We start from the raw sequence: 12639 nt of genomic DNA, 5'->3' as shown, positions 1-12639 counted from the left end.
ATATGTAGATGGACACTTCATTTTATTACGGCCACAGCTTCAGTGCACCTCAATGCATTATTTACCAGAAAGTAGGCAGGCCCTCTTTAAAGTCAAGTAGGTTGATTCATTTCTCTTTTTATTTACAAGTCTCTTTTATAAAAACTCCCACCGTACCTAACATCATTAATAACCTTCAGACGTATGGTACCATACCTAGTCTCAGGGATGGCTAACTCTGGAAATCCCTTCGGTCTCCCCAAAGTTAGGTAAATCAGCTTTTAGTTTCTTAGCATCCCATGTTCCCAAAGTTCCCAACAACTGGATGTACTGGTCCCACTCAGGTAGTTCAAAATATTGATTGGGGACCTCTTTGCTGAGGAATGTGATTGTTTTTCTTGAGTGTGTTTGGAATGTTGTATATTTGTATTCTGTAGTAATTTGTAAATTGTGTGTATGCAGAGCTCCCTTGTGAAAGAGACCTTGTTCTCAATGGGACTCCCTGTTAAAATAAAGATTAAATAAAGTGGTATATTGTAGTATTACTTATTTGTGTGTGTGTATTAGCTTGTGGTGTGTATACACTCACATCACTGCATAGTTCAGCATTGGGTCAGGTAAGGTTAGACAAATAGCTGAATGATTTAACGGTGAAACGTGTCAGAAGGACATTTATTAATCAATGTCGAACATGCAATAGTGTCTCACCCCCCTCCCCCACATCAGAAAGCATCAAGAAGCACTTACATTGCTGAGTTGTTGAGCGTTGATCCTGGCTTGGACGATGTCAGGGGTATCTGTCACCGAGCTGTACTTGACTTGGTCAATGTGCTGTCTGTAGTTCTTCTACGTGGGAAGATGAGAGATGCAATAAATGATTAATGTATCAGGGTAGAAAGATACAGTATGTAAAGACATCTGTAGTGCTGCCTCTGAACATATTTTTTTCTACCCCTGAGTTATTTGAATCCTGTGGTAAAGATAATGGCCCCCAAAACCATAGAATGTGGGCTGTGTTAGGTGTGACTTACGCACACAGTTGACAAACAAGTTCAGGGCAGGGGTAGCACTTTATGAAAGTTAGCAATTGTGCCTGATAAAATGCTAAGGGGTCCTTAATATTTCAAAACTAAACGCATTGTATTAGGGACAAATGATTCACTAATCCCTAAACCTCAACTAAATCTTGTAATAAATAATGTGGAAATTTAGAAAGGTGAGGTGACTAAATTGTCATGGTAAAAACATATTGATACAACAGTAGCTATGATGGGGAGAAGTCTGTCCATAATACAGTACTACATAGAGCCATGAGTACAAGGAACTCTATTCCACATCAAGTAACTCATGCAAGTAGTAATATTAGATTTTTTTAAATGATAAAAATACACCTTATGGAACAGCGGGACTGTGAAGCAACACAAACATAGGCACTGAGACACGCACACAAGATAACATATGCACTATACACACACGTACACATGGATTTGTGTATTAGATATGTGGTAGTAGAGTAGTGGCCTGAGGGAACACACTTAATGTGTTGTGAAATCTGTTGTGAAGTATTGTAATGTTTTGAAAATTGTATAGATGCCTTAATTTTGCTGAACCCTAGGAGGAGTAGCAGCTGCCAAGGGACCCATAATAAATGCAAATACATAATGAGCAGAATTGAGAAGATGTGAAGTCAACGGTGCGTTTATGATTTAGATATCATGGGTTGAGCTCACTCTATATATTAGTCTAGTTTAATGGATGATCCACATTTAAAATGGTTTACCCAGCTACTAGACCCCCTTAAATTGGCCTCTTTAAAATAGCCCACTTTTGAATTATACAGTCCTCAAGAGGAACCCTTTGGGTTTTTCTATCTGCGTAAGCACCCTGTTTACTGGTTTTGGTTACTATGTCCAGTATGAGAGCCATGTTAAACTTATGAGGCGAAGGGGAAACTCACGTCCTTGAGTGGATCCAGTTTCCTCTGACTCTGGTAGCCTGGTGTGATGGTGGCTGGGTAGTTGTATTCCACATGGTCAGTTTTGTCCTGCTCATACTCCTGCTTGTAGGCAATCTGCAGGTCACAGAAACATTTGAATTAACATTATTGATCCCCAGCAGTACCAATACAGACACACAGGCATGCATGAGACAGAACACATAGATGTGAGTACTGATGGCTGATAGGCATTATATGTGCCACATTTACCAATAAAATAAACAACACCATGAAAAAGATTCATAAAGAAAGAACCTGTGTGGCTCAGTCCTGTGAGGCTTAGTTGGAAGAGTATGGCACTTGCAACTTCAGGATCATGGGTTCTATTCGCACTGGGGCCACCCACATGGAAATGTGTACATGTGTAACAGGTAGGGCCTCAGATGGTCAACCTTAAAATGTTCTGATTCATTTCCTGACTTCCCTATATAAAGTGAATTCTAATCAGGCACTTGGTGAGACTCCTTTACCTTGGGTCATATTAATGTGCCTGCTTTGTTTGAATAAGGTTGAACATCATGGTGAAGCTGAAGCAGACCGCTCTAGGTGGTTCTTGGTGAAACTGATGTGACTAATTGTAATTGCTTATCCAACCTCTGTTTTTTCTTTGTTAATGTGTCATTCCACGATTAGAGTGCCTTTTGGGTAGTGTAATTTTGTAAAAATAACTATATTTCACGCAATTTTAACACTCTGTTAAAAAGATCGCATGTTCAACTTCATAACAAACATGCTTTTCTAGCTCAAATTTAGAAAACATTTTATAAACGAGGGACATTCCAAAAGGGGGATTTTCAGAGAAAACAAATAACTTAATTTAATTAATAAAAAACTGCTATTGGAATTTTATATGTTATTTTTAGTAAGGGGAACATATGTATGTGATCCAACTGTTGAATTAAGTATTTCATCAAAATGTATACACATAATTCCTGAAAGACATAGAAGGCACTCTATTTGTGGAACGACGATCCTAAACTAAGAATTAGAGCCACTTCCCACGGTGTTGCATTGCAGTGCCAGGATAATTGTAGTGAACCTGCTTTTTGATAACCTAAAAGTGAGACTTATTGCGTAAACACACATGTGTAATTGGTGACAGTTTCAAATGACTATTGAGTACATCCTAACAATTTCTATTCTCACTTAATCAATGACTTATCCTTGTAATACAGTTGCAATTGTGGTAGAATTGGTCTTAAAGAAACAATGTATATTTTTTACAAGAAACCTTAGTATTGCTCAACAACAGAATCCTATTTTTCTAAATAAAAGTTTTTTTTCTATTCAGGTGTACTTCTATCATTTATTTGATAGGCCTGTGTTAGGAGCCTTAGTCTGGAGCTACCCTTTGCTCCTGTCTAAACTAATGGGTGGCATAGTGTAGCTAATGTCTATCTGGTCACACATACACTACTGTAAGTCACTTTGGATAAAGGCGTCTGCTAAATGGAGTATATAGTGCCTTCAGAAAATATTCACACTCCTTTAAATTTTTTCACATTTTGTTATGTTACAGCCTGCATTTAAAATGGATTGATTGAATTGAGATTTTGTGTCACTGATCTACACACAATACCCCATAACATCGAAGTGGAATTTTGTTTGTGGAACATTTTTGAAATTAATACAAATTTAAAGCTTGAAGGTCTTCAGTGGACAAGTATTCAACCTGTTTGTTATGGCAATACCTAAAAAAGTTAAGGAGTACAAATGTGTTTGACAAATCACATACAGTAGAAGTCGGAAGTGTACATACACCTTAGCCAAATACATTTAAACTCAGTTTTTCACAATTCCTGACATTTAATCCTAGTAAAAATTACGTATTTTTTATTTTATTTTATTTTTTACAAAAAACACAAGGAAGGGGTAACATTAAAGTATTAGAACATAAAGGACAAACAATACAGCATCAAGACACTATCAAACATGAATCAGTCTTTCCGCAGCAGAGCCATCCTTATGTGTGAGGGTGCGTGTGCATGATAGTGATATAAAATACACTGCTCAAAAAAATAAAGGGAACACTTAAACAACACCATGTAACTCCAAGCCAATCACACTTCTGTGAAATCAAACTTTCCACTTAGGAAGCAACACTGATTGACAATACATTTCACATGCTGTTGTGCAAATGGAATAGAGCACAGGTGGAAATTATAGGCAATTAGCAAGACACACCCAATAAAGGAGTGGTTCTGCAGGTGGTGACCACAGACCACTTCTCAGTTCCTATGCTTCCTGGCTGATGTTTTGGTCACTTTTGAATGCTGGCGGTGCTTTCACTCTAGTGGTAGCATGAGACGGAGTCTACAACCCACACAAGTGGCTCAGGTAGTGCAGCTCATCCAGGATGGCACATCAATGCGAGCTGTGGCAAGAAGGTTTGCTGTGTCTGTCAGCGTAGTGTCCAGAGCATGGAGGTGCAACCAGGAGACAGGCCAGTACATCAGGAGACGTGGAGGAGGCCGTAGGAGGGCAACAACCCAGCAGCAGGACTGCTACCTCCGCCTTTGTGCAAGGAGGAGCAGGAGGAGCACTGCCAGAGCCCTGGAAAATGACCTCCAGCAGGCCACAAATGTGCATGTGTCTGCTCAAATGGTCAGAAACAGACTCCATGAGGGTGGTAAGAGGGCCCGACATCCACAGGTGGGGGTTGTGCTTACAGCCCAACACCCTGCAGGACGTTTGGCATTTGCCAGAGAACACCAAGATTGGCACATTCGCCACTGGCGCCCTGTGCTCTTCACAGATGAAAGCAGGTTCACACTGAGCACATGTGACAGACGTGACAGAGTCTGGAGACGATAACGTTCTGCTGCCTGCAACATCCTCCAGAATGACCGGTTTGGAGGTGGGTCAGTCATGGTGTGGGGTGGCATTTCTTTGGGGGGCCGCACAGCCCTCCATGTGCTCGCCAGAGGTAGCCTGACTGCCATTAGGTACCGAGATGAGATCCTCAGACCCCTTGTGAGACCATATACTGGTGCGGTTGGCCCTGTGTTCCTCCTAATGCAAGACAATGCTAGACCTCATGTGGCTGGAGTGTGTCAGCAGTTCCTGCAAGAGGAAGGCATTGATGCTATGGACTGGCCCGCCCGTTCCCCAGACCTGAATCCAATTGAGCACATCTGGGACATCATGTCTCGCTCCATCCACCAACGCCACGTTGCACCACAGACTGTCCAGGAGTTGGCGGATGCTTTAGTCCAGGTCTGGGAGGAGATCCCTCAGGAGACCATCCGCCACCTCATCAGGAACATGCCCAGGCGTTGTAGGGAGGTCATACAGGCACGTGGAGGCCACACACACTACTGAGCCTCATTTTGACTTGTTTTAAGGACATTACATCAAAGTTGGATCAGCCTGTAATGTGGTTTTCCACTTTAATTTTGAGTGTGACTCCAAATCCAGACCTCCATGGGTTGATAAATTTGATTTCCATTGATAATTTTTGTGTGATTTTGTTGTCAGCACATTCAACTATGTAAAGAAAAAAGTATTTAATAAGAATATTTCATTCATTCAGATCTAGGATGTGTTATTTTAGTGTTCCCTTTATTTTTTTGAGCAGTGTATATGTCATAGTTTCCTTTTTCATGATCACAATCTTGTGAAACCCAAACCCTCCAAGATCCCCTCACAGTTCCCCAATAGCTGTCCCTCAACCATTAATTCCATTCCCCACCATCAAGAACCCCCCAATGCACCAACAACCAAGAGAATTAACTAAAGAGAAAAAAGGAAAAGACAGAAGAAAACAACAAACAACAACGCAAAAAAATATATACAAAATAATACATTTAAAACAAAGAACATCAAGGACACCTGAAATCATAACAGCAATGCCAACTGTATATGGTTGTGCGCATGTCTGGCACTATTACATGTATGTGTGTGTTCTTGTATGTGTTTGTTTGAATGAGAGTGTGTGTGTATGCATGTGTACAAACACCTGCACGGCATCAGGCTCAGGCAAACCGGCATTAGTTGTAAAAACACTGCCACTTAGTGTCATTCAAATGTACTTTTTATTATTTTGACTTTTTTTCCTTTATCTTTTGACCATCATTCTCTCACACAGCTTCCCTCAGCCCATCCCATCTATCTCTGTTGGCCACCAACTTTGTGTTTCTACGCAACACATATCTTTCAACTATGCTATAATGTTTAACGTACAATTTCAATCTATCTAATCGAATAGAATCTACAGATTGCGTGTTGAAGATAAATACTTTTACTAAGAGTATGAGTATATTAGTCACTGACTGACCCGGTCTCTCCAGATCTCCTAACAGTACTATTTCTTAGATCAATGCTATGCATTTTCAGCCATTCCTGAACCTGAGACCAGAAACAGGCTACCTGAGGGCAATACCAGAAGAAATGGTCTTTTGATTCTGTATCCTCTCAACAAAATCTGCAGACTGCCATTAGGTACAGAGATGGTTGTATGCCCCAAATATTCAACATTTTGTTGGTGGCAAGAATTCTATATAATAATTTTAGCTGAAAAGCACAAAGTCTTGAATCTTGCATTGTTTTATATATCAACTCATACACCCTGTACCATGGAATCAGTACATCAAAAATCTCTTCCCAACTATTTTGCAATCTGTTTGGCACAGTTGTCAACATCCTGGTACTCAAATGAAACTAGTATACTTTCCTAGGTATGCTATTTTTATTCCTCCGCAAGTTTGGATCTTTTATATTGGGCAGACAGACCAGTTCCCTACCTCCTCCCGCTGCCACCCGCCTCCCCCAATTTTGGGGCAATGCTGTAATCAATTGGTTGTACTCTTGGATTGAGCATACCTTCCCTTACAATTCCAATAACTCCATGAAGAACATAACTCTACCATTACAATATCATTCAAGAACAAAATACCCTTTTCAAACATCTTTCTCATAAATACAGGTATTTTATCAACCAGCACATTTGAGTTCAGCCATATGTTGTAATATTTGTTCTATCTTTTCAGGGGGGTGAAATTGAAATTGTAGCCAGCTCTGCAATGCCTGTTTGAAAAAGACAGATACTTTGAAAAAAGTGGATGAGCTTTTCCTATTAATCTACTTGAGAACCATTTAGGGTTCAAATAAAACTTTTGAATAAGTGAAGCTTTTAGAGAGAGGTTTAGTGCTTTTATATTTAATAATCTCAACCCACCCAATTCATATTCATTATATAGATAGGCTCATTTTATTTTGACTGGTTTAGCATCCCAGATAAAGCTAAATATTTTTTGCTCGTATGATTTGAAAAACGAATCATCAGGAGTAGGCAGCGCCATAAGTAAGTGAGTAAACTGAGATATGACTAAGGGGTTAATCAGGGTAATTTTTACATAAATAGACAGGTATTACCTCTCTGGTTGCAGGATCTTGTCTATTTTTTACAAGTTTTCTATTGAAATTCATTGTGGAGAGGTTATTTGTATCTTTTGTGATATGAATACCGAGTATGTCTACTTCACCATCAGCCCATTTTATAGGTAAGCTGCAAGGTAATGTAGAAGTTGTATTTTTTAAGGATCCAATACGTAATATTGTACACTTATCATAATTAGGTTTTAGTCCAGAGAGTACAGAAAAGTTATCTATATCTTTAATGAGACATTGCAGGGATCTAGCTTGTGGACTTAACATAAAGCTTGTGTCATCGGCATACATGGACACCTTTGTTTTTAAGCCTTGGATTTCTAATCCTCTGTTGTTATTGGGTCTGATTTTAATAGCTAGCATTTCGATGGCCATAACGAATAGATATGGTGACAGTGTACACCCTTGTTTAACTCCTCTTGACAATTCAAAACTCTTTGAGAAGTAGCCGTTATTTACTATTTTACACCTGGGGTTGCTATACATAATTTTTACCCATTTTATAAGAGAATTACCGAAATTGAAAAAATCCAGGCATTTATAAATAAAGTCCAGTCTTACTTTATCAAATGCCTTTTCAAAATCCGCTATAAATACCATTCCTGGCTTCTTATATGTTTCATGATGTTCTATTATTTCTAGTACTTGGCGTATATTATCTCCAATGTATCGTCCATGTAAAAAACCTGTCTGATCAGGATGAACAATACCTGGTAAAACCCTTTTAATTCTGAGTGCTATGCATTTTGCTAGTATTTTTGCATCACAACATTGAAGTATAAGGGGCCTCCAGTTTTTTAGATACACTGGGTCTTTATATTTGCCATCTGGGTCTTGTTTTAATAATAGAGAAATGAGATCTTCCTGCTGAGTACCTGACAGACTACCATTTCTATAGGAGTAGTTAAAACAGTCTAATAATGGAGCTTTTAATATATCAAAAAATTATTGATATACCTCTACCGGTATGCCATCAAGCCCTGGGGTTTTTCCAGACTGAAAGGATATAATAGCCTCAAAGTTCTTCCTCTGTAATTTGGCCTTCGAACTGATCTTTCTGTACATTTGTTAATTTTCAATTTTTTTATATTATTTGGAAAGAATTCCTTACCGTAATCTTCATTCAGTGGGAGAGGATGAGACGGAAAGCGAACATCTGTCTAAAATAATTAGCTTCCTCTTTTAAAATATCATTCGGAGAATAATAGTTGACACCGTCTTCACTAACGAGTTTCTGCAAATTCCTTTAGTTAGCGTTCCTGCATTGGAGATTCAGGAAGAATCTTGTGCATTTTTCTCCATATTCCATCCAGTTTGCTTTATTTTATTTATTTATTTATTAGATCGTTCTTGAACAAGTTCCTCAAGTTCTTTTTGTTTTTCCTCTAACTTATTTTGTATCTCTGTAGTATGGTTCATGGATTTCCCTTGTTAGTCTTGGTCATTGAGACCGAATTTGGTCCCTTTAAGCCCCCTTCCTCTGCTTTTGATCAGCTCCTTTTGTTGGTAGTGTTCAAATTTTGCGATAATCGGTCGGGAACCCTTGGTCTTGTCACTCCAAGTCTGTGTACTCGGTGGAAAGCCACCTTACAGTCTCTAGAAGAAGTTTCAAGGCGGATTGCATGAATTCTCTGATCGCGCCCTCTGGATTATTGGATGTGTCCTCAGGAATAACAGAAAAAAAATATTTTCACGCATGCTACGACTTTGTATGTCTAGTAACGACTCCTTCATCACCCTGTTTTCCCTGAGTAGACAATCCATGTTGGAATCGTGTATTTTTACCTTGGCTGTGAGTGTCTTGTTTTCTCTTTGGAACTTGAGAATTTCACTCTGGCTGAACTCCGAACTCCCTCTCAGCCCTGCTACCTCCTCACAAAATTGTTCTATTGTTGCATGGATTCCAGCCAGAGAACTAGTCTCCACCTCACTGGTAAGTAAATCGTCCATGTCTGTAGATTCATCTGTTTGTTTTTTTGTCGGTTAAAGTTATTTTGTGAAGCGGTCGGATCTTTCCATGAAGGAGTATGTTGTTTTTCCATAGCGTAAAGCTGTTGGTACTCGTCGATTCCCTCAGGATCTGCTTGGTATCCAGATTGTCTCTTTACTGCAACTAGTTGTTTTACGAAAAGATAACAATGAGTCTTTCCCACGACAATGTTTCTGTAGTACAGCCAGCTAGCACTCGCAGAATCCACGCAAAAAAAAGGAACACAAACTTGCAGTCCCAGCCGTAAAGGCTAACCGCGTTGTGGAATCCTTTGTAACAAAACTTTAGTTTGGATTAAAATCGACTTAATGAAAACGTTTTAATGTAAACAACAAACCGAGTGTAGACAGTACAGTGTCCTGTTGTGCTCTTTGATGACGTCTGACCGCTCTGATGACGTCTGCCGGTAACAAAGAAAATTCCCTGTCTTAGGTCAGTTAGGATCACCACTTTTATTTTAAGAATGTGAAATGTCAGAGTAATAGTAGAGATTTATTTGAGCTTTTATTTCTTTCATCACATTCCCAGTGGGTCAGATGTTTACATACACTCAGGTAGTATTTAGTAGCATTACCTTTAAATTGTTTAACTTGTGTCAAATGTTTGGGGTAGCCTTCCACAAGCTTCCCACAATAAGTTGGGTGAATTCTGGGCCATTCCTCCTGATAGAGCTGGTGTCAGGTTTGTAGGCCTCCTTGCTCGCACACACTTTTTCAGTTCTTCCCACAAATGTTCAAATACGATTGAGGTCAGGGCTTTGTGATGGCCACTCCAATACCTTGACTTTGTTGTCCTTAAGCCATATTTAAACTACTTTGGAAGTATGCTTGGGGTCATTGTCCATTTGGAAGACCCATTTGCGACCAAGCTTTAACTTCCTGACGGATGTCTTGAGCTGTTGCTTCAATATATCCACGTAATTTTCCTGCCTCATGATACCATCTATTTTGTGAAGTGCACCAGTCCCTCCTGCAGCAAAGCACCCCCACAACATGATGCTGCCACCCCCGTTCTTCACGGTTGGGATGGTGTTCTTCGGCTTGCAAGCATCCCCCTTTTTCCTCCAAACATAACAATGGTCATTATGGCCAAAAAGTTATGTTTTTGTTTCATCAGACCAGAGGACATTTCTCCAAAAAGTACGATCTTTGTCCCCATGTGCAGTTACAAACCGTAGTCTGTTTTTTATGGCGGTTTTGGAGCAGTGGCTTCTTCCTTGCTGAGTGGCCTTTCAGGTTATGTCGATATAGGACTCATTTTACTGTGGATAGAGATACTGTTGTACCTGTTTCCTTCAGCATCTTCACAAGGTCCTTTGCTGTTGTTCTGGATTGATTTGCACTTTTCGCACCAAAGTACGTTCATCTCTAGGAGACAGAACGCATTCCTTCCTGAGCGGTATGATGGCTGCGTGGTCCCATGGTGTTTATACTTGCGTACTATTGTTTGTACAGATGAATGTCATACCTTCAGGCGTTTGGAAATTACTCCCAAGGATGAACCATTATAAGTTAAATAATCTATCTGTAAACAATTGTTGGAAAAATTACTTGTTTCATGCACAAAGTAGATGTCCTAACCGACTTGCCAAAAATATAGTTTGTAAACAAGAAATTTGTGGAGTGGTTGAAAAACGAGTTTTAATGACTCCAACCTAAGTGTATGTAAACTTCTGACGTCCATGCAACTGTAAGTTGCATGGAATCATTCAATAGTTGTTAACATTATTTTTTTATGACTTCCCCATCTCCGTACCCTATAAGATCTGTAAGGTCCCTCAATCGAATAGTGAATTTCAAGCACAAAGACCAGGATGGTTATTCAATGCTTCGCAAAGAAGGGCACCGATTGATAGATATGTGAGATAAAAATACACTGAATATGCCTTTGAGCGATGAGTGGGTGAAGTTATTAATTAGGCTTGTATTGTGTATCAATCACTACAAAAATACAGGCTTTCCTTCCTAACTCAGTTGCCAGAGAGGAAGCAAACTGCTCAGGCATTTCACCATGATGCCAGTACTGATTTTAAAACAGCAATAGAGTTTAATTGCTGTGATTGGAGAAAACTGAGGAGGGATAAACATCATTGTAGTTACTCCACAATACTAACCTAAATGACAGAGTGAAAAGAAGGAAGACTGTACAGAATAAAAAATATCCCAAAACATTCATCTTGTTTGCAACAAGGCACTTAAGTATTACTGCAAAAAAATCTGTCAAAGAAATATACTTTTTTGTCCTGAATACAAAGTGTTATGTGCAGGGCAAATCCAACACAACACATCACTGAGTACCACTCTTAATATTTTCAAGCATGGTGCCTGGCTGCATCAAGTTATGGGTATGCTTGTCATCGGGAAGGACTTGGGATTTGGGGGGGGGGGTGTAAAAAGAAACGGAATACAGCTTATAAACACAGACCAAATCCTAGAGGAAAACCTGGTTGTCTGCTTTCCAACAGACACGAGAAGAAAAATTCACCTTTCAGCAGGACAATAACCTAAAACACAAAGCCAATTCTACACTAGAGTTGCTTACCAAGACAACACTGAATGTTCCTGAGTGGCATAGTTACAGTTTTCATTTAAGTGGCTTGAAAATCTATGGCAAGACCTGAAAATGTCAGTCTAGCAATGATCAACAATCAACTTTACAGAGCTTGAATAATTTTAAAAAGAATAATCGGCAAATATTGTACAATCCAGGTGTGCAAAGCTCTTAGAGGCTGACCCAAAAAGACACCAAATGTGCTTCGACAAAGGATTTACTCAGGGGTGTGAATAGTTATGTAAATTAGATATTTCTGTATTTCATTTTCAATACATTTGGAAGAATGTTTTCACTTTGTCAATATGTGGTATTGTGTGTAGATGGTGAGAAAAAAATGGATTTAATCCATTTTGAATTTAGGCTGTAATACAACAATGTGGAATAAGTCAAGGGGTATGAATACTTTCTGAAGGCACCGGATAAAAATATTTTTAAAAGACTGTTTTAATACATGGTAGACTGTTTAAATAGATACCACATGCTACAGTTATTGATACAAATAATATATTATTAAGTAACTTAATTACTAAGGTAAACATGTTTTCTAGAGTGATGAATCATGCTTCACCATCTGACAGTCTGACGGACAAATCTGGGTTTGGAGGATGCCAGGAGAACGCTACCTGCCAGAATGCATAGTGCCAACCGTAAAGTTTGGTGGAGGATGAATAAATGTCTGGGGCTAATTTACATGGTTCGGGCTAGGCCCCTTAGTTCAAGTGAAGGGAAATCG

The 12639-nt window shown here is 39.2% G+C and overlaps 1 protein-coding gene across 3 annotated transcripts in view; it reads right to left on the bottom strand.

Moving 5' to 3' along the window:
- LOC112224062 (nebulin-related anchoring protein) overlaps positions 1-12639 on the bottom strand; it is a 91201-nt gene that overhangs the window by 56381 nt on the left and 22181 nt on the right. For all 3 annotated transcript variants that reach the window (XM_024387348.2, XM_024387349.2, XM_042305885.1), the window contains exons 13-14: positions 1937-2050; positions 727-825 (exon numbers count right to left, since the gene is read on the bottom strand). In XM_024387348.2, the coding sequence (XP_024243116.1) occupies positions 727-825; positions 1937-2050 (213 nt within the window). The remainder of the gene's footprint in view (positions 1-726; positions 826-1936; positions 2051-12639) is intronic.

This window comes from Oncorhynchus tshawytscha, linkage group LG25 (genome assembly GCF_018296145.1).
Source record: "Oncorhynchus tshawytscha isolate Ot180627B linkage group LG25, Otsh_v2.0, whole genome shotgun sequence".
Classification (NCBI taxonomy): domain Eukaryota; kingdom Metazoa; phylum Chordata; class Actinopteri; order Salmoniformes; family Salmonidae; genus Oncorhynchus; species Oncorhynchus tshawytscha.
The sequence above is the reverse complement of the archived record's forward strand: the minus strand, read 5'-3'. Positions and strand labels throughout refer to the sequence as shown.